At 42.0% G+C, this 24,766-nt stretch overlaps 2 protein-coding genes across 4 annotated transcripts in view; one reads left to right on the top strand and one right to left on the bottom strand.

Moving 5' to 3' along the window:
- The window catches only part of ABCC3 (ATP binding cassette subfamily C member 3), a 49,195-nt gene extending 36,859 nt beyond the window's left edge, over nt 1-12,336 (top strand). The window contains exons 19-31 of the mRNA XM_074846804.1: nt 701-884; nt 1,801-1,906; nt 2,568-2,721; nt 4,133-4,340; nt 4,916-5,226; nt 5,945-6,144; nt 6,248-6,374; nt 7,146-7,247; nt 8,272-8,418; nt 9,354-9,512; nt 9,888-10,054; nt 11,075-11,269; nt 11,906-12,336. Coding sequence (XP_074702905.1) covers nt 701-884; nt 1,801-1,906; nt 2,568-2,721; nt 4,133-4,340; nt 4,916-5,226; nt 5,945-6,144; nt 6,248-6,374; nt 7,146-7,247; nt 8,272-8,418; nt 9,354-9,512; nt 9,888-10,054; nt 11,075-11,269; nt 11,906-12,014 — 2,169 coding nt within the window. The 3' untranslated portion in view covers nt 12,015-12,336. The remainder of the gene's footprint in view (nt 1-700; nt 885-1,800; nt 1,907-2,567; nt 2,722-4,132; nt 4,341-4,915; nt 5,227-5,944; nt 6,145-6,247; nt 6,375-7,145; nt 7,248-8,271; nt 8,419-9,353; nt 9,513-9,887; nt 10,055-11,074; nt 11,270-11,905) is intronic.
- ANKRD40 (ankyrin repeat domain 40) lies at nt 7,156-22,839 on the bottom strand. 3 transcript variants are annotated; one of them, XM_074846807.1, is made up of 6 exons: nt 22,572-22,839; nt 19,433-19,581; nt 17,900-18,373; nt 16,869-17,050; nt 15,509-15,562; nt 7,156-7,206 (listed from the first exon to the last, which is right to left on the bottom strand). In XM_074846807.1, the coding sequence occupies exons 1-6, from the start codon at nt 22,748-22,750 to the stop codon at nt 7,195-7,197; spliced, it is 1,050 nt and encodes a 349-aa protein (XP_074702908.1). In that variant the 5' UTR covers nt 22,751-22,839; the 3' UTR covers nt 7,156-7,194. The 3 variants fall into 3 exon arrangements, with proteins under 3 accessions (XP_074702908.1, XP_074702909.1, XP_074702907.1); XM_074846808.1 differs by lacking the exon at nt 7,156-7,206 and adding an exon at nt 13,054-13,801 and having other exon boundaries at nt 22,572-22,838; XM_074846806.1 differs by lacking the exon at nt 7,156-7,206 and having other exon boundaries at nt 13,054-15,562.
- Nucleotides 22,840-24,766: the final 1,927 nt, after the last annotated feature.

Raw genomic sequence — 24,766 nt, 5'->3', positions numbered from 1 at the left:
CTGATGGGTAACAGGAAGGCTATTTCACCACTGAGGCTTGAGTGCTGAATCATTCCTGAATTTCTGTGTTTAACTGGCAATGTGGACACCTTTTCCCCACAGCACAGACTCTGCAGTGAGCTGCTATTTAGGCATGCCCAGAAACGATGTGATCTAGTCAGAACACGTAGAGGCAGAAACCTGGTCTGTCTTTTAAAATCCCTACTATGAGATCTCCAAAAACATTTGCAGAAACTTGTAAGGGTTGTCAGCTTTGTATTGCTTGTTGTTACTCGGAGGCAGCGCAGTGAGGAAGTTGTAACAGCTTACTGATTTTACAGAGGTCTTTGGCAGTATACAACCAAATTGCAATCTCTTTGTTTCCCCTTCTACTCCTGTTATGATCTTCTCAGACTATCTCAGAGCTCAAAAGGGAAGGACTGCAAAGAAAATCAGTACAAGGGAAAGGGGGAATGATAATTCCGTTGGTTTACTTCCCTCTCTGGTTATATTAACATGCAGTAGGGAGCACGATAAGTTCATGTACATATTTCCAAGCTAATTTGGCTAACAAGGACAGTGTATTTCCCCTGGCATTTCACACTGACATGGTAACTCACTCCCTGTCCCAAAAATGTGGTAGTATTTGGCTTGCTGAGTAGTGTTAGTCCCTACAGTGACAACCGAGAGATGTGGAGTTTTTCTCTTTTTTCCTATCCAGACCCGAATTCTGGTGACCCATGGCATCAGCTTCCTGCCTCAGGTAGACCATATAGTTGTTGTGGTAGATGGCAAAATCTCTGAAATGGGATCTTACCAAGACCTTCTGAAACAAAACAAGGCCTTTGCAGAATTCCTGCGAAATTATGCACTTGATGAAGACATCGAAGAAGACGAACCAACAAGTACAGTATTGCTTTTTCTTAAAACGTCTTTTTCCGTCAACCAGATTACAGATATTTTTCTCTGTATAAAGTGTCCCCTGCTTCTTCACGACAGACTGGCATTTGCCTTTCTGCACTATCATGAAAACGATTGTCTAACGCCAGATCTGTGTTATTGATAAATGTTTTCACAAATTTCTTTCAAAATTTCATGTGGTTTGTCCTAGAAAAAAGCAATTCTTGTGTTAGAAATTGTTTTAAAGTTGGGAATTTATTTTACAATTAGCAAGGTCAAGCTCAGTAGGAAAATGGAGTAGCCAAGAACAGACTAGGCTTGCTATTAAAGGGGCTACCCAGAGTCTGGTATTTTTTCTCGGTTTATATGTTGTTTTTTTCATGTAGCAAAGTTCAAATGACATTTTAATCTTGGGTTACTTTTCAGCTTGGTTTGATTCTGATAAAATGATACAAGATTAGAGCATTTCGCTAAATGTTTCCTCTGTGTGACAGTGTTCCCACGCTCTTGCAGCACTGCTTCTCTCCAGACAGGCAGAGAGGAACATGCATGGCATCTTCTAGCAACAGCAGAGGCTTGCACTAGTTCCTGACATGACTCCCCCATCCCAAGATTATGCCTAGAGCATGCCCTATAAGTGAATTTAGCTAGAACCAGCTATAACACTATCGCTTAACATTTCTGATGCACCTAAGGAATGTCATGTAAATGCATTTGGCAGCCAACCTGCCTCACAAGATCTTTGCAATTTAGTTAGGAGAAGTGATGCACAGAGGGGATGTAAGCAAAACTATGGGGGAGTTTATGCACTATGATTTTCCTGCTGTGGTATTGTTTTTCATGACGTTTGCTTTCTTATAGCCACCTCTGTGCTCTCTGCTTTATTCATCAGAAAATCTGAGGTGTGATCTTGTCTTGCAGTGCTGGAGGAGGAAGAAGTCCTGCTAGCTGAAGACACCGTCAGCATCCACACTGATCTGGCAGATAACGAACCGGTGGTGAACGAGGTCCGCAAACAGTTCCTTAGGTAAACATGAGGTTCATGTGTTTATAGTCTGTCTGGGGCGAAACACATCTGAATGATGTTAGTTACATACTGCTTCTCAGTCTGGGCTCTAGTTTCCTTAGTTTCCTCTTACAAATAAATTGGTTTAGTGTCCTTTTGAAAATGAATGTGAAAGAACATGCAAAGAAGATCAAACATTCCTGCAATCCTCTTTTTAATCCAAACTGAACTAATTTCTTAAAGCAACTCTCTGGTTCTCAGGTAACACTGCTGTATGTATTTACCCATGCAACACTAAACTGCTACCAGTTGCATGATAAATAAACCCTTTGCATTGTGCCTTTCCATTGGGAACCTTGTTTAAATGTTTTCATAACCATACCCATAGATCCTGTCCAGCTACTCTTGATGTGAAAACCAGAAATGCTCAGGGGTTAGCGATGAAGCCTCTAAAGGCCTTTACCAAAGAGCCCAGGCCCTGCCACAGCCTTTGTTAGGTACAGTATTTCTGGCATCACTGAGCATCCAGAGGGGTGGTACAAGCACCCGTAGCTGTGAGCGAGGCTGGTGTGGGAACTCAGCAAAAGAGCTGGGAGTGAGTCCAGTCTGCTGCATCCCAGTCTTGCCTTAGCACTGCCACAATGTGCCATTTTTCTCCTAATGACTCTTTTGTTTTAACTAGGCAACTTAGTGTAATATCTTCTGAGGGAGGAGAATGTCCCAACAAAATGTCAACGAAACGAAGAGTCTGTGAAAAGAAGCCAGCAGAGTCTCCTCTGCCAAGAAAAAATCCTAACGAGAAACTTATTCAGGCTGAAACCACTGAAACGGGAACGGTATGGTTTGATTCCCCCCTCCCCTTTTCCACATTTTTTTTTCTATTTGAAAAAATCATTTTTATTTTTGTATTTGATCCAGTTCTGTTAAACGTGTTGTATAAATCACGACTGCAGGCTTTAGGCATTAATCTGGTGGCCACTGGTCATTCAAATTTGGGATTTTGGCAGAGGCTTCTGCACCTGGCAAGGGCTGTGTACTTAGGGGGGAAAAAAAAAATCCCTTCCAGCTCCTGCCACAGTCACCTGATACCGCATGCACTGCGGTCCGTCAGCGCTGCCTTTGCATTGCAGAGCTTTCAGCACTGTTGGGCTTTAAAGTGTTTGGCTGCTGCTGAGTCCAGCTGCAGCACTGGGTATTTGATGACCCGCAGCAGTGGGTTATACGAGCCAGCTGCCGGCTCTGTGCCAGCGGATCTGTTCTGCCTAAACGATACCTGCCACCCTGTGTTTGAGAGCATTTTATGCTTATAGGTACAAAAGGGACTGTACTTTTCCAAGCAGGGCCAGGGAGTGAAATGGGAACAGGGCAGAAGAGAAGGAAAAGGAAAAAAAAGAAGGTGAGAATACAAAAGTAAAAGAAAGGGACAGAAAGAAGCAGCAGATGGAATAGGATCAGGGAGGTTTTGTTAAAGAAAGCCCCTTCTCTCCAATTCAGAAGGCTCAGTGTGTCCTGTTTAGTCTGAGGTACATGGTCCATGGCACAGACGTGTAATTAACTGTTTCTGTGGATTATTTTAGTTTTCGAAGTCCCTAATCAACACCACTTGTTCTTTCAATTATTCCTTCTTATGCTTTTTTAGAGATTGAGTTTTGTCCTGAGTTTCTGTCTCTTTTTGCTTCTCTCCCTTTTTGCACTACCTTAGAGATAGCATCTTTTACTTTTTGTCCCAAGCATCATCTACTTATGTTCCTATTGGGGTGCACTAGCATTTGGTACCTCATTTAAGTTGCTGTAAAGACACCTGGATATACATATTCAGCACTTTTCCTTAAATAGGACATTTAAAGTAGTCCTGAGCTCAATATGCCTGCCAAGTTGCTGCTTGTGCCTGAAAAACTTGGCTCGTGCTCTTGTTACCCATCCTTTGCTGCTATTTGATCAGCCTCTTTTCTTTTTCTGGGTTTTTTTTCCCTCTGGCATAGTCTTAGAAACTAAAACCCCACAAAACTAATAAAATACAGCTCCTCAAAATGGAGGAAAAGGGTATTTCAGAGAAGTTTCTGACTCGTTTTGAAAGTTATTGCCCTGACGTGGCGCTCAGGCAGATGAACTGTCCTCTGTGGTATGTTAGAGTTTGGGCAGTTTTGAACTTAGCAGTTCCTCTGACAAAAATTTTTTTTCTCTAAATGTGTCTAAACTCCTGATTGTGTAAGTTGTACAAACCAGCTTTGGTTTGTGATTTTGCAGGTAAAGCTAACGGTGTTCTGGCAATACATGAAGGCTGTCAGCCCTATCATTTCTTTAGTGATATGTTTTCTGTATTGCTGTCAAAATGCTGCTGCCATTGGGGCCAATGTGTGGCTCAGTGACTGGACTAACGAGCCGGTGATAAATGGGACTCAGCACAACACAGCCATGCGAATCGGAGTCTATGCTGCCTTGGGCCTCTTGCAAGGTGAGACCAGATGAAATCATGATGTCTTAGTCTTTAGTAAAGAGGGGAATTAGGTGGGAAAGCCATGGCACCAGTTGCTGGTGGCCCAAAATTGCCCCCCAAATCCTATCCTAAGCAAGGGAAGTAAAGTAACCTGGAGCCAGCAAGTCTGAGCTCAGCCTAACATTTTTAATTTTGTTGTGAAGCCCTTGGAGGGGGTTGAACAGGTGACATGGAAGCTTGAGAGAGATATGGTGGAGAGAAAACATGAAAACTTAGGTGCAGAAGAGACTGGAGGGTTGGGGTGAAGTTGTAGCATTAGGACTTCATGGAGGCTTGCAGAAAGCAGGGGGAAGATGGTTGTGTGTCTGTCTTAACGTGGACAGCATGGTGAAATCCTAGAGGACATGTTCCTGTGCCCTAGGCAGCACTGACCGCAGTAGCATAGTGCTAATGTGCATGGTAAGAGGAGGGTGGACAGGGAATATAGTAAAGGAAAAAAAGCTTCTAGCGCAACAGAAACTGCCAAGAATCAAAGGGCTGCGAATCGGGAACGTCAAGTTCACTGGTTAACACGTCTCCTCTTCACCTGTTAGGCCTCATAGTACTCATCTGCTCCTTTACCCTGGCCATGGGAGGCATTAATGCAGCCCGCACACTCCATGCTGCTCTGCTGGAGAACAAATTTCACACCCCGCAGTCCTTCTACGACACCACCCCGACCGGCCGAATCATCAACCGCTTTTCGAAGGACATCTATGTGATCGATGAAGTAATCCCACCGACCATCTTGATGTTCCTCGGAACATTCTTCACCTCTTTATCGACAATGATTGTAATTATAGCAAGTACTCCGCTCTTCGCTGTGGTTATCGTTCCACTTGCAATCCTGTACTTCTTTGTTCAGGTAACTGGAAAAATGTCTGACTACCATTGCAGTGACTCATTCCATTGTTCATGTTTCTTTTTAGGAAAAACAACATGAATTTGAGGGAAAATGGAAAGATCTGGAGTAACTACATGTTTATGTAAACAAAACATGATTTACTTCTCTGAGAAAAAGAAATGTTCTGTGAGATGCGATCATGAAATAAATAGGCATAACCTTTTTTTGCCTTTAAGTGATAACAGATAAGCCTACTGCTAGAGATAGAGCTGCAGTGCACTTCAATATATTGAAGTGTGTATATATTTGACATATTGACAAGTTTTTAAGGTGGTGATGAGTTAAAATATTGAAAATAGCATCAATTTTATTGACTTCTGAGCAAAAATGAAGCTTATTTTATAGACTGTAAATAGAGACCAAATAATGGAGATGCAAATTCATGTTTCACTTGGAAAATGAGGCTCCTACAAATAGATTTATTTTGTTAGTCTATATTAACTAAATTTAAAGGGACATAGATAAATTCAACTTACAGTCTATAGAAATTGCACTTACCCAATACTCTGTGTGGTATGAAGCAAAGACAACTTTCTTGAAATTCTTAATTAGAATATTTTGGAGGGTTGAAGTGAATCAGTAGCAATCTCCTTTAACTCCTTAATCTAAAAAAATCGTCACTGTTCATTAAGAGAGAAAGTATTTCATGTACCCTTCAATTTTCCCCCCAAAATGGCAGCGATTCTACGTAGCTACCTCCCGCCAGCTGAAGCGTCTGGAGTCTGTGAGCAGATCTCCCATCTACTCACACTTCTCAGAAACTGTGTCAGGGGCCAGTGTCATCAGAGCCTATAGACGAGTGAAGTCCTTCGTAGACATCAGTGATATGAAGATGGATGAAAATCAGAAGAGTTACTATCCTGGCATAGTATCAAACAGGTAAAAAGGCATATAACTTCTTGTTTCTGCTCAGATAGTCCCATGTTTGCATAATTGGTCCAAGCAACCTTTACCACTCTGCTTATGTCTGCCTTTTTACCAGGTGGCTGGGCGTTCGAGTTGAATTTGTGGGGAACTGTATTGTCCTTTTTGCTGCCCTTTTTGCTGTGATTGGTAAAAACAGCCTGAATGCTGGCTTGGTAGGACTTTCAGTATCTTATGCATTACAGGTATGTATTACAGCTTTCTGTTCATTGATGGGTTTGCATTTTTGTAGGTGGTATGGATAAATTAGCAATAATTTAAGTGCTTGTTAAAGCTGAAGTTAATAAGGAAATAATAAAAATGAGTTGTGGGACATCTGGAAACAGTAGAGATGACACTGAATGCTGACAGACTATCAGCAAGCTCACAGGCAGTAGGACTTACGGGCACTTTGGGAGCATCGAGGTTGTGCTGTGCCCCAGTATCCCCCGCGGCAGCATGCGGGAAGCTCAGGAAGTATCAGGTGAGCTCACCAAGGACAGGTCGTTTGAGCAGCATGGGCTTAACAGGTCCTGCATCATGCCTGCTACGTAACACATCGGTGTGTCCAGGTAATCACAGGCAGATCAGTAGGATTCATAAATAGGCAAGATAAACTACTCAACCAAGCTGTGGATAGTTTAGCAGATTTAATGGCCTCACTCTTGTCAGAAGCTTTTTAGATACCATGAGTGTGCAGGATTGCTGTTAGCAATTTTCCAGTGAGACCCACGACTAGGGAAATGACTTCCAACCAACTTTTCTGAGAGGGCCATTTGTTAAATCACTGTGGGAGGCATATGCTTCTTCACATGAGCACCTGATTATCTGTAGACTTCTTGTCCCAGTAACTGTATTAATGTCAATGTGAAGGTAATTATTCCATTTGTAATATTAATGTGAATCCATGTCTTAATAGCAGTGTCTGGTTTTGTTGTTCCTCTGTGGTTGATATTTTGTTCCTTGTCTTCTCCAAGGTGACCTTGTCTCTGAATTGGATGGTCCGAATGACTTCTGAACTTGAAACTAACATTGTGGCTGTTGAAAGAATAAAAGAGTATTCAGAAACTGAAACAGAGGTCAGCTACCAAGCATCAAGCATGCTCATCAACAAGCGTGGTGAAATTTTAATGCACACATTTACGTGGTCTTTCTTTAGATTCTTGAGAGACAGTTCCTGCTCTGAGAGCGTTATCATTTAACGTGAACAAATGTCACTCTCTAAACTGTAATTTATGCTATCACAGCTCCAAATTATTACTGCCGTCATGCAGCCTGTTCTTAGCATCTCATTTTCTGCTACTGTGAGTGGCTATAGCACAACAGAGATGAGTTTCACCATCAGAATATTGCTCCCATTGGGTTTGAAGTGTTTGATGTGTAGCCCTACCTGCATGGATGGTGCTGTGATCCTGATAGTGAGCACAGCTGCAGTACAATTATCAGGCTGTGCACATGTTTTCAATAGTATTTCTATTTAATCAGCTTAATCAGTCCTCATCCCCCATGAGAGAAGAACATCTCTAGGAACACTGTACTGCCTAATCCAGGCAAATCATCTAATCATCTACCTTTGTTGCCAGAGACTTTTAAAGGTGGCAGATGGAGCTATGCTGGGAAATGTGATGCTCTGTGGACACACTGGGTTTTGTAGCCCTGTGTACGTGATGGAAGACTAAGAATTAGGAAATGGAGGATCTGAGGGGAGCTGCAGTGTACAGTTCTGGAGATTAAGTATTTAATCTGGAAGCTAAAAGGAAGCTAGACAAAATGCATGATACATGTTATAAGCCAGAGCTTGAGCTGGCATGAAACTGACAGTGTTCTATTAAAGTTAATGGAGAAAACGTAAATTTATATCCATTGAGGATTTGGCCCTGTATGCTCAGACTTATTTTCCTGTAAACGTCACAACAAAGACCAAAATGGATGGGTACTTAGAAACCCATGTTTCTGCCCCATTATTATAATTTTTTTTTTATAATGGAGATTTGATTTATCAGATATATTTCTAGTAATGCACAAAAGTTAATGTTTGTATCTTAGTTTCAGTTATTTTTTCTTAAACCTATATGAGGCATTTCTGACTTCTGTTTTCCTTAGGCTCCCTGGGTCATAGAGGGCAAGAGTCCCCCAGCAGACTGGCCATCCAGGGGGGAGCTGGAGTTTGTGAACTATTCAGTGAGGTACAGGAAGGGCCTGGATCTAGTGCTGAAGGATCTAAACCTCCAAGTGCACGGTGGAGAAAAGGTGAGTTACCAGCTGTGCGTCTTTGCTAGAACTTTGCTCTGGGCCTCCAGTGACAACTGGGGAGTAGAGGCCAGGGCCTACAAGCACACTTGCCCCAGCAGTGGAGGCCTACTCAAGCTGGCATTGCAGGAGCCAGCAGTGACAGCCGTGCTGTTGGTGTGCCAGTATCCTCCAGGCTGGGACCAGTAGAACCACTTGCATGGGACTTACTGGACTTTCCAAGTTAGGCTGGCAACAGGCTGCTGTACACCATGTGGGAGGCACCAGCATAAGTGACAAAAATTCAGTGATAAGAATGCTTTTCTGAAGCGGTGCAGATGGGAGAAGGAATTCCAGCTTTTTCTGCTCTCTGGCTTTCCCTGTGAAAGTTTTGGCATGGAAGGAAATGACATTCTTTTCTTCCTTAATCAGGAAATTGTCTTTGTTCTGGAAGATTCATTTCTTCATGCTTCAGTAGGAAGTTCTGGGGTTTGCATGCTGGTACAGAATAATTAGCATAGGAAAGTCCTCCACTTAACAGGCTGTTATTAAAAGAGAAGAGAATTATACTAAGCAGACAGGATGACAGCCGCCTTATGGAATGGAGGTACACGTGCTTACAGTAAAGTCTGAATTACCCTCTGAAAAGTCTTTATTTCTTGTTCTTGAGTGACTGGACTCCTAGCATGGGTACGTCAGCTAATCACCCAAAGTCGGATGGCTCTAGGCCTATGTACATATTTATGTGCAATATCATTCAAATTACAGGATTGGCAATATATACACTACAGTGTATGACACAGGTTTCTAGGGAAGGATGGTTATATTCTTTGTGAGATTCAGATCTTGTGTCTGATTCTTAGAGGAAACTTGGAAGTTTGTTTGGGGTTTTTTTGTTGGGTTTTGTTTTTGATTTTAACTATATGCTTTGTTGTTAAACCTGCAATTTGTTGTAGATTGGAATTGTTGGCCGAACCGGAGCAGGGAAGTCCTCCATGACGCTTTGTCTCTTTAGGATCCTGGAAGCTGTAAAAGGGGAAATTAAAATTGATGGTGTGAAAATTTCAGAGATTGGCCTTCATGACCTTCGATCGAGGCTAACAATTATTCCTCAGGTACTGTTTCTGTGTATCACAGTAAAGGAAGAATCTCTAACAGCTTAGTGAACCATAAATAGTGGTTTATCCACAGAGGAAAATGCTTTGTTACATTCAGAAAATTGTTTCAGAAAAACAAACTGTTTATACTTTAAGTGGTCCTGTCCTGCCACCTTATAAGCTGACACGCAGTGATAAAACAGGATTTAGGATAAACCATCTTTACAGTTGGAACTTGAGTTTTGGGTGTGTATAACGTAATGTATTTTCAGAGTGGATGGGATCGGGAGGTGGCCTACCTGCAATGCAATGGAGACTTCAGAGCAGTAACTCATAATACCTGTGCTTAAAACAGCTAAAGCACTTGTCTAAGAAAGTTGGTTTTATATCCAGGATCCTGTTCTCTTTTCTGGAACACTGAGGATGAACCTGGATCCATTTAATAAGTATTCAGATGAAGAAATATGGAAAGCTCTTGAACTGTCTCATCTGAAGAGGTTTGTCAGCAGTCAGCCATCCATGTTGGACTATGAATGCTCAGAAGGTGGAGAAAATCTTAGGTGAGGAATGCTTGAACTAGAAACATACACTGAGCTTTCATTCAGCGAGTAACACCTGAGCACAGGTTTACACTGTAGTCTGTTGTGTCTGAAATGATTTAGCCGCCTATTCCTGTTTCAAGAAAACCACTAAGGCTCCAACATTTGCCTACGGTTCTGTCTCTGCCACAAATGATCTGATTCTTCTTTGCTGCTGGGAAGGATTTCTCCCAAACCAAAATCCTGTCTTACCAGTAAAGAAGGAAGTCTCAGGATGACAGGGTGTTAGGAATAGGCAGTCCCTTAAACATGGTTTGGTAGGAAGGGAAATGCCATGATAACATATGTAACAGCTGTGCTGAATAAGGGGCCTCTGCCTAAACTGACACTTCAGCAATGTCTGTTTTCCATTATTATTTGGAAGACCCCTGAAGACATGAATGGGGATGCTAAAATGCCATGCTTTGATAAGCAGCGCTGGCTTCGGAGACTGTGAGGTAACCACATTATGTATGTGATGAATGTTCAGCTCCTTCCTCATCCCACAGAGACACTCGGACAGAGCCTGTGTCTGGGGTGCGTTTGTAGCAGGGGAGGAAGTGTGGGCTGCCCAGATACTTAATTTTTTTTAGATAGTAGAAAGGACTTACAGCTTCAGAACATTTTTTTCTTTTTTTTTTCTTTTTTTTTTTTTTTTGTTAAAGTTTGCATATGCTCACTGTTGTTACAACTGTATGTGTTTCTGAAAACTCAGGCAGAAGCGTTGTAACCATTAGTTTCCCTGTCTTTGGTCACAGTGATAGAAAGGGGGCATTTGGTGGCTCTGTCAGTACAGGGTCAGGCAGTAAGTGAACACATATGCTAGAACTAGCTGAGCGACACTGCAATGTGTGTGTTAGCTCAGGCTGTTTGCTAAATACTGTTTTTTTTGTTTGGTAACTTTACCTGATGAATAAATCTGCTCTAGCACGAGTGATTCTGAGCAGTGGAGAGCTAAGGGCAGTGGGGTGTCATTTGTGAAAGCCCTGTCTCTGCTTGCAGCGTTGGCCAAAGACAGCTCGTCTGTCTGGCAAGAGCGCTGCTTCGCAAGACCAGAATCTTGATCCTAGACGAAGCGACAGCGGCTATCGACCTCGAGACAGATGATCTTATCCAGATGACAATCAGGACCCAGTTTGAAGACTGCACAGTGCTGACAATAGCGCACAGGCTGAACACAATTATGGATTACACAAGGTAAAAATCTCTTAATGGTGAGTGGCGAGGAGGCTCACTGGTTTACTGGGTGTATGAATCAGCACTTAAAAGGATCTGGTTTGTCTCTAGTCACACTGATGCTCTTGTCAGGTAGTATGTAAGCAATGATGTTTAAGCTGTATAATCCTAGAGTATCCAGACCTGACTTTGCCTCTGTTGGCATAAGAAACAGGTTCTGTATTTGCTAACCAGAGCCACACAAGAGATCCTACCCAGCTGCAAGCTTATGGATCCTTTTGAAATGAGCAGCTGCTGTAACTTTTTCACTAACATGATGTCATATTAATTACTTTAAAATATATTACTATATTTCATGAGCTTTTATCTCCTTGGCTTTCTGGTACTGTATTTTCAATTCCAGAACCACCAGTATGACACTCCCACCCCCCTTATTACCCCTGGGAGATAGTGACTGTCCTGCACCTTTTTTAATCAAGCAGCAGCTCAGGGAGAATGTTTATCATCTGCTGTGTTTCAATGAGTGAAAATAATTGAGCAAAACAAAGGCAAGGCAAAGATTAGAGCAGTTTGCTTGATGATAAAAAGGGCTATCACACTTCTTGCAAGGAATTCTCTGACATATCTTTCCCTCCACCCACCTTTTGTTTTGCACAGGGTTCTTGTTCTAGACAATGGAACCATAGCTGAATTCGATACACCTGCAAGCCTTATAGCATCGAAGGGTATTTTCTACAGTATGGCCAAAGATGCTGGACTAGCATGAAAAGAAGATCCCCTGGGTTTTTGGTTTAGGTTTTTTTAGATATTACTGACTTGCCACAAAAGTGACTTGTGAATGTACTGTAATTTACAAACCAGTTTTTGTAGTAGATTAAACTTGTGATATGTGAACAAAGTATTTTACAATTATAAGGACCAGAAAGTGAATTTTATATTTTTAAATATTTTCTTTATACATAAAGTATTTTATTATATGCTTTTTTCCCAAAGAATGCCAAACATTCTGCCAAGAAAATGGATGTATCACAGGACAATATGTACTGTATTAAGGTTTGTAATTAGTAAATTATATTAATGGTACAAAATACACCTGTTTTGTGTGTTTTCTGCATAAGGATTCATTGGTTTTGAAGTGGAAAGACAGGCCCAGTTAAGCAGTGACTCAGCTGAAAAATAGATAATGTGTAATCTCTGAGTGGTTCCAACCTATTCCTTTTAGTACTTCCCCCGGGACAAGGGAGCTGAATGCTACGGCTTCAGGGCTGCGAGCCAGCCCAGGACCTTTGGTAGCCCTGCCCTGGGCCACTTTAGTATTATAAAATTCCTCTTCAGCAGGAGAATTATGAGTAAAGTGTATATAAAACTAAACCTATAGATGGCTTAATATAAATCATTCACTACACAATTTCTACCAATTTAGTGGACTCCACGTAAGCCTGCAGGGACACGATTGGCACAGAAGTTATTATCATTTTGCTCTCTCTTATGTATGAAGTCACTATGAGTAAGTCTCCACTTAAGCTTAACATGGATGCTGAACAGATGTGTATATAATTTATCTCGTTCAGCACTTATTCACCTGAAATAATATGTGATTTCTTTTGCAGAAATAAGTATCTACCTTATTATTGATAACCAAGCCTCCTCAAATAAAGGGAGTACTGTGTTTAAACAGTATTTGCTGCTAGAATCCGACAGAACATGTTCTGCTTTAGTTGTTCACTTCCTCCACCGAGCACTCTAGAAACCTACCTGGCAACAAAAAATTCCTATGTTTTTCCACGAGTAAAGTTCACAAAAGCTTTGAGAAGACAAAAATAATCATTTATTAATTATTACAAATAATACTTCTTAAATAGAAAGAAGAATCTGCAGCCAAGCATTTGACATTAACATTTCATACAGCAGAGCACAAAGTAATGAATTATCATACACAGTAAGGTAACGATTAAACACTGATCAGATTGTTAGGAGTGTTAATAGTATCTTCTGTGTATAAACTGCATAAGGTATAAAAATAATCCTCGGAATGCATAGATAGCGATCAGCATCTGTGCAAGATATCAGTGTAACAACAGAGTCACCCAGCCAACAGCTGAGCTTTTCTCTCGTAGGTTTGAGTGGTGAATCCTGGTACCTTCATGGATTTAGCTGGCGTTTGGACAGCCGATGCCTAAACCCTGTCTGTTCTGCGTGCCAGGGAGAATGCAATGAAGTGTGATACGAGGAACAACAATTCTATTCCATTATGCAGAGGTTAATACACCAGCAATGTGGTATAAAAACAGGTACTGCCAATGACTCAGACCACACTTGACCTCGAACACTTTTCAGAAGAGGATATTTTATTGTGACAAAATGTTCTACTATTAGCCTTAGGAGACTGAGCTTCAGTCTAGTTAATTGGCACACAGGAAATTTGGTGTTTGCATGGATCTGTGCTTCCAGGTGAACACTGGACATCCGACTACAAGGCAGATTGGGAGAGGGCTCCCTCTTGTGTGCTCAGTCACTGCTGCGGAAGCTGCTCCCTTTGCAGAGTGCTAGTCACTGGATGGGAAAGAGAGAGCAGGGGTGAAGCTGGGCACCACGTCCTGTTGCATGAGCTGTAGTACAGGTGACCCCTCTGACTGCAGGGGAAGAACCAACTTCTGTCTTTCCCTGCCACAGCCTCGGAGAAAGGAGACAGGGCTGTGGTGGATACCCAGCTCCAGTCAGAGGGTCACGGGAGCAGTACGGATTTCAGGTGCAGTTCTAGCCTCAGCATTTCCTCCAGCTAGTTGGGGTGGCTCCCTGCTCAGCATGCTACGCCTACAACTCCCATTCACAGGGCCACATAGAGTGTACAGCTAACTCGGGCTGCAAATTCTTACTTAAGACCATAAAATCCTTTGGTTGCTGTAGTTTCCAGAGAAACTGGGGGGAAGGAAGGGGGAAGATGAAGAAACAGAGGGAAATTCAGTCCGGTTTGGTACATTCTGTTTGCCTGTTACATCTTGTACTTCAGTTCATTCATCTAATTCATAGTACACACCTTTACAGTTAGGCTACCTGAACAGAACTCTTCCTCAAATGCAAATGACTGAGTAAATACTAAAATCAAAAAAAATTAGATAAAACCCAGCTCTTAAATACTTTTCAATTTATTTATTCCAGAATTTCATAGCAAAGAAGTCTAATTCTGAATTTTAAGTGGAAATAAAAGTTTGGGGTGGTTTTTTCAGTTAAGAATATGGGTAAACACAAGTCATTGGGGAAAAAAAGGAAATATATTGCATAGGAACATCAGGATTTTGTATCAGCCCAGAAAATCCTGGGCATTTCACTAGTTTCTTTTTACACAGGCAACTTTTAAAGGTTCAAGATGTGATCTTTCTCAGGAATGTAGAGGTAAAAGGAAAATAAAATCACAATTTTTGTGCTTTTAAAAGGGGAGATTAAAGCAGCGTTGGAGAGATGTGTTGTCAATAAAGTAACAAAAATAGTACTTTAAATTGCACATGTCAATATTAGGTATTGACAGACAACAAATAAAAGGGATTTTGGTTGAGAGCGTATTTATGATTTGGATAAGTACTATCACTTTTTATTTTCAACCTGAGAAATAGGGAAAAGTGTAAACAGGGATTAAGAAATCACAGGTAATAAGTCACTTGATAGTATTTAAACTAGACATAGTTTTGTGCTTCTTCCACAGATTTAAACCTTTCTGTTTTTTTCCTTCTAAATAAGATATGACTTAAAATACACGGTCTAAAAAGTGAATGTTAATGGTAATGGACTCAGTACAAAGATTAAATGGGTTTCATGGCAGGTTCTTTAGCTTGAGTACCTCTGCTATTTTATAGCAAACAAATTACTAGAACAGTTTAAGGTAAGCCTTTCCCTGAGAGCTGCGAACTCTGCAGTATTTCAAGATTATCTTTTTGTAAGGAAAAGTGTTGCATTAACAGATAGTTCTACCAATACTTCCTTTGCATTAAGCTACTTTGAGAGCAGACTCATCACCCTTAGATTAACTAGAGACCGTAACTGTGCATAACAACTTTAGCTTATTTCAAGGTTAACAAAATAGATTATTTTTCCACATCATTAGCCCTTATAGATACTGTCTTTCAAATGTAATTTTAAAATTAGAGATACAAATATTTTGTTTTATTCTTTAAACAATTAGTATGTAAGTTCTGATGCCTTCTTGTTATAACCACTCCGTTCAGAAAGTGTTGAGACTCTGAAAAGTAAGTTTTTGTCGCTTACTGTTAGAACAAGCTCCAGTTCTTGGAAGTCCTGTAGCCTTGCAACATCTTTGTCCTTTAAATAAATACAATAAATTATTAGATGATAAACTAACTGTTCAATTTTGCAGAGGTAAGTTAAAATAATAGGCTTATACTAACACAAGGTATGTTATAAATATCCATAAATATGACAATTCTTTACTGTAAACTGGAAACAGACATCCTGTTGCATCATATTTATTCTGGGATCTTATTCAGCAACTCACTTAAGTCTATTTTTAGAACGAATGTAACACTGATGGTGAGTGCCAGTGATAGTGGAATTACACTTGTAAAGATCTACCACATGCCACCCCCAACTCCTCTTTTTTCCCCCCTGGGTAATTTTAGAAGGTCATGAATTGATTCTTGCATCTACCCAAGAAGGTCCTGCACACAGCTTCCTCTGGAGCGGCCCCGGCACCATTGTAGGGCTGGCTTTGGCAAGGTCTTTAGAGAGCAGTGGAAGACACCCCCAGGGATAGAGGCTCCAGCTCTGATCCCCTCTGCAGCAGTACTCTGCTGCTAAACAGCATTAAATAGAATTAGTTTTGTATCACCTCAAGGAACAGTGAGTGCCCTGCAGTCCTACCCAGAGAGTCTGAAGTAATTAGAGCTGGAAATAAAACCAGTCCTTTCAACAACAATCTAAATTGGCAAGTGACAGAATTGCTTATGTCTTTTTTTTTTAATTCACTTCTTGACTAACAAAGAATAAGTCATCTTATAGTCAGTGAAGATGCAGTACAGTGAAGTCTATTAATCTAGGAGTAATCAGATTAGCTCCACGACTGACGCCAACAATGCTTGAGAGGGATTTGAGAGTGAAAGAAAGGTCAACGGTGAATCAGTGAAACAGGTCAGCAGGTCCGTTTTCTGTTTGCTGCACAGGTAAATGTCACTGAAGGGAAAAGATAGTTACATTCAGAGGCCTGCGCTCACAATAATTCTGAAACAGCTTTCTGTTTTTTGAAAGGACTGCATACAGTCCTTCCTGAGCTCTGGTGAGTACTGCAGGCCTTTTAAATGCTGATGGCAGGTCACAGTGGTGTGGTATTGCACTGAACTTAAGAAGGTAGTAATCAGGTATTAATTGGGCTCAACACCAAATGTTTATGAATGGAAATGATCAAGAAACTTGAGAACCTTTTTACTAAAAGAACCCAAACAACTGGTGAGTGCTGGAAGTTGAAGGGAGGTTTTCTGTTTTGGTGTTGGGGTTTTCTGGGGGGTTTTTTGCAACATGGGCCTGGGCAGGTGACCAATAAATTATTCCTTTTTAATGGTAACCTGAAAATCTTTTTATTAAGTTACTGCACTTCAGAATTGACAGTTCTTACCTTTCTTAACATTGTATTTGGTAATTTTCTGATCTTCTGTACGTGCTCAGGATTAACACCCAGCTCACGGCAACTCACTCGGAGCAGTTCCTTATAGGTCAGTTCTTGTCTGTCCAGTTCAATTTCAATGAAGTCATTTTCTCTAAGATTAGGGTTTTGTATTCTAACTTTAAGCACCAGTTCTATTGGAAATAAAAAGGTACATTAATAGGCAGATGTATAAAGGAATTGGAAAAGATATCTCTATACTAACTTCCAGATATTTCTATGTTCTTTTAACCTTCTTTGTATCATTTGTAACAATACAAGAATCCTCAGAAAGCAAACAACTGGATTTGTATGACCACAATTTTCATTAGATTGACTTTTATCAACCTATATGAAAAAATTATTACAAATCTAAACGAGTGTGTGTGGTGCATGTATGAACCTTTGCGTGAATACCCATTTTACTGGATTTAAGCTAAATTAAAAGCAGATTATACTGGTTATCAATTTCCTGAGCAATCCAAGATTGCTTTTATTGTTTTTTGATTCTTTTGGTCATTGGTTAACTTCTCATTGCTAATTCATGGCATCAGAACCTTTTATTTCAAGGATGAAATTCTGAACTGAAACTGAAATTCCAGATTTTCCTCTTTGAGCAGGCAAAATTTACCTGCAGATCGTGTAACAGTTCACCTCAAGACTCAGGTCTGCAGATTGAGCCAAGTGAGGTTCTCTCTTGAGCCCACTGGCTGCCTACTCACATTCTTTATTTGAGTATGCTATTTAGAGAATTAGATTACCCTGGTGTCTGTACGCTTTTGTAGCATTTGAGACAAACAGCAAATGTTTTCATCAATAACAGTTCCAGCAGAAGCAGGATAGCTGCCTCTTTAATTCCCTTCAAATGTTTCCTGAATGCCTAAGCATGGGAACCTGAAAATCTCTAGAAGTGCTGTGAATACATGTCATCCTAATTAGTCTATTTTCACCGTCCAAGATGACAGAAGTTCTAAGACAAAGCGAGAAGAGACTTTTACTGTTACCTTGCATATTAAGTGGAAAAGCTCCTGTGAAGAAAACTGGCTGAAATGCTGGCACAGGCCCCATACAGGAGCCGTTCTCCTGCTGAGGTACGGACTGATGGGATACAACCGGTGAAGGGGGACTTCTGCTCCAAGACACAGAGCCCTGGTAAACTGGACCCCTCTGAAGGACGGGTTTGGAGGGTGGTGGTGCAGCAGCCGCTCTGGGCAGTGATGGCACGCCCCCGTTACCAGCCGCCTCGGGAGCAGCGTTCCCATGCGCTAACGGCACACGTCCGTAAGTCTCCACATCAGGTAAGGAAGAAGAGTCGGTATCTTGCGATTCCAAGTGTGAGATACTCCCATTCACAGAGGGATCTGGAATACTGTTACTCATAGTGTTATAAACGTAAGGGAAAGGTGGGTTAGCCAGATAATTAGGGATGATTGGCAGATCCGAATCTTTCTTTAAGTCTGCGAGTTCGTCATCTTCCACTGTAAAACAAACAAAACAACATTATCCAAGACTGATTTGAGGGGAAAAAAAAGTATTGCTATTGCGCTGTGGTGTTTCTTTGGTTGTTTTAGTTGTTTGTTTTTTTTTTTTAATGGGGAGGGAGCAGAGTGTTAAAAGCATCACAGGTTAAAAGATGAATCAGGAAGCACTGTGCCTTTTTTTTCTACAGTAAACAGAACCATGCTCAGGTGTTGCAATACAGTAAACACAAAAGCAGAGTCTGATTCTAGTAATTCTGGAGGTGCTATTTGCTTCTAAACACTGCAATACTTTGGTTTGGTTTGTTTTAATCCATAGCCAGCACATGGTCTCTGGTGGTATAATGCTACCGTCTTCATAATGTATAAGGCAATGAAAAACAAAGGGTAATATGTTGTTCGATATTAAGGCAGGGGATAAAGGGAAAAGAACACGCAGTACTGGGAGAGCTGAAACATTACCAATTCAACAGCTGGGAGACAATAATGAAAACAAAACCAGACAAGGGAATACAAAGGGGAGAAAAGAGGTTGTTAATCGACCACATTTCAAATTACTTATCACCTCTAGCAGCAATGCCTACTCTGCTCCAACAGTTACAAAATATGATAAAAGTGCTCTACCAATGTCCTCTAATGAGCTGTTTCTTTGGGCTGCTAATTTTCCATTTATTCAAGAGAGTGTCTAAGCTCCATAGAGCATCAGGAAAATTAGGTGTTGCTCATATAAGGGCTTCACACAAATTTGAGAGATTTTTCTCCTGTTGTCCTTTTGAAAATAGGAAGCTGCGTCTATTTGTCACTGGTTTAATCATGGTGTTTTTCAAAATACTGTTCTTCTAATTTAGAAAAAAATTTCGCTAGCTGGATATGGAATTTGTTGGTAATCCTCTTTTCTTAAACTTTGACTTCTTACCATGTAAACACTCTAGGAATCAAGTCACAGTTATTACTAAAACCCAAACACGGTATCTTCACATGCAAGATTGGAACATACATGCGTTAAACAGCCTTTTACTAGAGTCTGTGAGGATCATACCACATAGCCAATAGGTTTACCTCCCAACATCTTCCTTATCTCTCTCTTGGACGTTAACTGGGCCGGCCTTTCTCCTTTCTTCGTGAGGATCTCCTTGTCAGCGCCGGCGTGCAGCAGGTAAGCCACCACTGCAGCGTGGTTCCGTTTACATGCCCAGTGCAAACAAGTCCTGCACATGGAAAATGTTAACACTGTTTGAAATCCTAAATTACAGCAGATTAATTTCCACTCATTCTTGCTGCCTATGACAAGAACAAGACTTAATGCATGTCTACATGAAAAAGATTTTAATTGCAATCTCCCTTGGAAATTTACACTGGGTTTGGAGCCTGCAGTGACACCTGCTGATGTAGTTTTCCCTTGCTCTAATGCTCTTGATACCAAGTTACTGTAGTAGTATTTTTAGAGTTCAAGATCTTTTCAATTCGTCATTTATTAGGCTACTAACTTTTCTGGAAAAATAAATATAAAAAAGAAAGCTTGCGTATGCTATTGTAATCTTTGAAAGAATAAGTTTTACTTAAAACACTTGTGTGTGCGTATATGTGAGCTAATAGGGACACATCCCTAGGATGTTATTTTTACTCTTTAATTAATGCTGTGAGCACAATGACTTGCACTTTTTGGAAAGTAAAAATGTTTAAAATAAGCATAGTTTCTAAGCACAGTTTTGTGCCCAGTTGCTACTCGCTCCACCAGCAATTCCCAGGCTTTCATCTGCAGATAGTTTTCTGCAATCTGTAACAGATGCACAGAACTAATTGCTTTTCTATTTTTTTTAAATTATTATGTGCAGTTGCTGACCTAGAAAGACATAGTAAAGAAATATCCTAAAAGCTTATTTAGTGCTTAGTGTTAGGGGCCTAGACACAAATTATAACTCACTACACAGTCTTGCCATTCTTCCCTATCCCAGGTTCTAGTGGTGTTTGATCTTTCTCTAACCTTTATATTTTAATTCTCTAGCTCCAGCTGAAGGAAACGCTTCAGAAGTGTGTTCCCTTAACCCTTCTCCAAGTTTAGTTATTTATTTTTTAAGAATTAAATAAAATAGAGATAAATAATAAACTTATAAGGGAAAAAAGTTTCAGTTGAAAGTCCAGCTCCAAAAAGCTTTTCCATTTGGATTTTCTTGGGGGTTTTTTAAGAAGATACAGTCATTAGGCTTCAAAGTTGTATCTTGAGCATTAACTCCCAACTTTATATATACAATTCTGCTCTTTTAAGTTTTCTTCTGTAGAAGTATGTAAAGGAGAAAAGAGAGAATCTGATCTTTGAAGGGATACAAATCAGGAAAAACCGAGAAGACAAGGTAACTTGCAAAACCTCATTCATTGTATATATTCTGACTTAATGAAACCCATCTTACCAGAAACAAAAGGCTCGATTCTACAATTCCTTCTTACTAAAATTAATGCATCTTGATGGCAGAAAGTATCTCTGAATTAAAGGTAATGCGACTAGTCACTGCAGTGAGAGGTTATGTAGAATTAGAATCTAATTGGAGAGACGTGAATGTAAGTGTATGTACACGTATTATTTTTCTTCATAGACTATCCCAGGAAGGGTGCTACAAAATCTGTGTTTCAGAGGTGATACTGCTAGCAATGTTGTACAATCCTGTATTCTCTCTCCACGGTTGGGCTGTGCATTTCAGCTAGAAAGTGCCATTTTTAAACGGGATAAAAGAATCTTGCCAGCAGAAAGTGTTCCTGAATTTTTAACACCAAAGATCCCACAGAATCTGAGACAAGCTCCACGAAACTCAGACCAGGTTGGTTTAGTTTTTCTGTGTAGCGTTTTCTGGACTTTTCACGAGTGTGAATAGCCTGCATGAGTTCAGAATTTGCATTGCAAAGTCACAAACTAGTTTGGACCAAAGTGGTGGGAAAAAGCGCAGACAGCGTGGTCGTGTTTGCTCCGAGCGCAAAATCTGCAGGTTTAGTTTGTACAGAAGGTACAGAGCCTCAATAGCACTGGCCTCACTTTGGGATCCGTCCTGACCACTTCACGTGGTCTCATGCAGAATGGTACCAGCTACCCATGGACCCAACACGCATCAAAACATAAGTACTCAGCACCTCCTAGCATCAGAGATACTGAGAAGGTCATTGGAGAAATTTAAATTCTACAAGCAAACTTAAATACAGTGAAGATCCATTTATTGCCATAGTTAAATATGACCAGATCATTATTTTTTAAAATAATTATATTTTATATTTCTTTCATCAATTCCAGTTTTAGATATGAACTCATTTTGATGACAAGCAGCTGCTTATCTTACAAACTAAGATAATTCAACATCTTATGAATCAGTTCTCTTAAAGTTTTACAAGTTCTAATTTTAATCACCACACCTTGAACCTCAAGTTGCAAGTGTCCCACACTTCTCAAAATTGCTGATCGAGCCTGCTTCTTTAAAAGACTAGCTCTTTTCCTGATTTTATTCTTTTTAATTACAACTTCAAGCACAATACAGCACAGTAAACACGGGCTGAACTGAACTTAGAGAAAACAAGTCTCCAAAAATGCTTGAGCATTCCTTGTAATTCCTGCTTCAGAGAACATTTTGTGTGTGTTCATGTATGGAGTCCCACTTGTACAAGTGTCTATTACTGAAAAGTCTCAGTTTTAGCATCATCGGGTGGTAGCTGAATGAGATGTCAAAACCAGAGCGTTTGTATGTATCACTGAAACAGGCTGCAAGTTCCCTGTTTGAAAGGGAAAGTCATTTTCAAACCTGATTTAGGAGTTAATAAAAAATATTTCTGGTTAGCCATGAACACTTATTGGCAAGCCGAGGTTTGCCTTTTGACTACCTGTGCTGTCTCAGGCTGCCAACATGTCCTTCTAGAAACAAACAAAACAAAATCAATACAAAGTACCCCCGCAGTGACCTGGGGAAGCAGCAACCAGCGCAGGATCCAAGCAGGGGCTGGGAAGGGGCCGCGTGTTTGTGACGGCGGTTATCAGCTGCACCACCATTTTTATCTCTTTGTAGAGAGGTATCTACACCGAGGAGTACTTGGCAGCGGATCGACCTTTTAATTCCAGTCTAAATTCAAACGGATTCGTATTTCGCGTGGAAGAGTGACCCCCGGCAGCGCTAGCGCGGGAGAACCGGCGCAGCAGCGCCCGCCGGCGCGGGAGGGGCCTTACCAGCCGTTGACTTCGTTCTGGGAGTTGAGGCTGACCCCCAGCTCCACCAGCCTCCGCACCTCCTCCGCGTCCCCCAGCGCCGCCGCCTCCCGCAGCCGCTCCTGCCGCTCCCGCTCCGCGGCCGGAGCCGCCATCTCGCCGCAGCGCCCCCCCGCCCCCGGGCCGGGCCGAGCTCTCATCGCCCGCGCACCGGCCGGCGCCGGGCAGGGAGCGGCGGCCAGGCCGCGGGCCGCGCCCGGTGTCACCCCCGCAGGGCCCGGGCCGCGCTCCGCCGGGGGACCCTATTGCCGGTGACAACCCCGGCCCGGGCATCGGGTTCCGGCTGCCGGTCGCGGCGGCGCTGCCCGGCCCCGCGCGGGTACGCGGCGGCCCCGGGGCAGCGCTCGACACCCTCTAACCGCGAGTGCGCGGCTCTGCCGCCCTCCCGTTTGTTCTTGCGGGCTCTAGATTCATGCAGCTGCTCTGTCTTAGGAAATTCTTGTCATCTTTGTGCACTCTCAGCAAAATCGGTTAAGCCCTAAAGAAAAAAAAAAAATCAACATCTGCTTGCAAATCAACTGGAAAGATTACAGGTAATGCCTGTAATTTGCATCATTTGTTTTGAAAAGCTGTTTTTGGTTGCTGTGGACTTGTCCTAAAGCGAGTTACGGGGGAGAGAACAGCTGGTAAAAATTTCACAACTATAAAAAGCCAAAATAGTAATTTCAAACTCCAGCCAGACAGCAAGCCATCTCTAGTCCAGTCTGCTCTGTGCAACCATGCTGGGGAAATCCACGGTACTTCGGCTCCAGTGTACCTGTTTCCTTCCTTGGTGTAGTTGGAGCAATACAAAGAGCTGAACCACGGCCCAGTTCTGTTTTCTAAAGCAAACACCCGCATCTCTGCCAGTCAGAGAGGGACCTGGGGGTGTTGATTGACAGCCGGCTGAACAGGGAGCCAGCAGTGTGCCCAGGTGGCCAAGAAGGCCAATGGCATCCTGGCTTGTATCAGCAATAGCGTGGCCAGCAGGGACAGGGAAGGGATCTTACCCCTGTGCTCGGCACTGGTGAGGCCGCACCTCGACGTCTGGGTTCAGTTTTGGGCCCCTCACTCCAAAAAGGCCATTGAATGACTCGAGCGTGTCCAGAGAAGGGCAACGGAGCTGGTGCAGGGTCTGGAGCACAGGTCTGATGGGGAGCGGCTGAGGGAACTGGGGGGGTTCAGTCTGGAGAAGAGGAGGCTGAGGGGAGACCTCATGGCCCTCTACAACTCCCTGAAAGGAGGGTGCAGAGAGCTTTGGATGAGTCTCTTTAACGAAGTAATAAGTGATAGGACAAGAGGGAATGGCCTCAAGTTGCGCCAGGGAAGGTTTAGACTGGATATTAGGAAGCATTTCTTTATAGAAGGGGTTGTTGGGCATTGGAATGGGCTGCCCAGGGAGGTGGTGGAGTCCCCATCCCTGGAGGTGTTCAAGAGTCGGGTTGACCCAGCGCTGAGGGATCTGGTGGAGTTGGGATCTGTCAGTGCTAGGTTAACGGTTGGACTAGATGATCTTCAAGGTCCCTTCCAACCTAGATGATTCTGTGATTCTGTCCTATCCTACCCCCAAAACCCAGACTGCGGGTAATAAGACTGGAAATTCATACAAGTTGTGTTGCATTGATTTCAGTTAAACTGCTCCAACAGTTCCAGTGGGTTGTTAAACCATTACAAACTTGCAAAGCTTGAAAGAACTTTGTGGTGCCTTACAGCCCTGCGTAACGGAGGCGTTACGGACGGATTTCTGAGGAGACTGCGGGTGGCTGTTTGCGTGGAGCCCTCGGGGACTCTGAGCAAGGCTGCTGTGAGTCCTGTGGGTTTCACTGGATCAGCACAAATACAGACTTAAAGCTCTTAAAAAAAATTTAAAAATTTAATTTCATGCACTTAGGATGCTCAAAATGATTTTGAGAAATTGGGAGTTGAAAATTGGTATGTGAAATTGAAAAAAGCTGAGGTACAAAGTCACATCTAGAAGAGAAAAAACCCCAACCAAATGAGCTGAAACTCACTCAAAGACAGTAAGATTTGGGTTAGATCTGAGGGAGTTTTTTCCTTTTGACTTGTCAGCAGAATTCCTAAGGGAATACCCCTGCAGGGAGGCACTCGGGGGGTCTGTAACTGCGCATTAGGGGCAGTTTCTGTGCCTTTGACCCTTCCAGGGCGCAGAGGGGACA

The sequence above is a fragment of the Strix aluco genome, chromosome 21 (assembly GCF_031877795.1).
Source record: "Strix aluco isolate bStrAlu1 chromosome 21, bStrAlu1.hap1, whole genome shotgun sequence".
NCBI lineage: Eukaryota > Metazoa > Chordata > Aves > Strigiformes > Strigidae > Strix > Strix aluco.
This window is presented reverse-complemented; position numbering and strand designations above follow the sequence as displayed.

What these genes read in the sequence shown, in the direction of transcription:
- ANKRD40 (XM_074846806.1), bottom strand. Translation starts at nt 22,750, where the DNA reads ATGAGAGCTCGGCCCGGCCCGGGGGCGGGGGGGCGCTGCGGCGAGATG. An exon ending in CAGAACGAAGTCAACGGCTG is followed by an intron (nt 19,582 to 22,571) that starts GTAAGGCCCCTC and finishes TTCCATGTGCAG; the next exon opens with GACTTGTTTGCACTGGGCAT. An exon ending in TTTTCCACTTAATATGCAAG is followed by an intron (nt 17,051 to 17,899) that starts GTAACAGTAAAA and finishes TATTTCCAATAG; the next exon opens with AACTGGTGCTTAAAGTTAGA.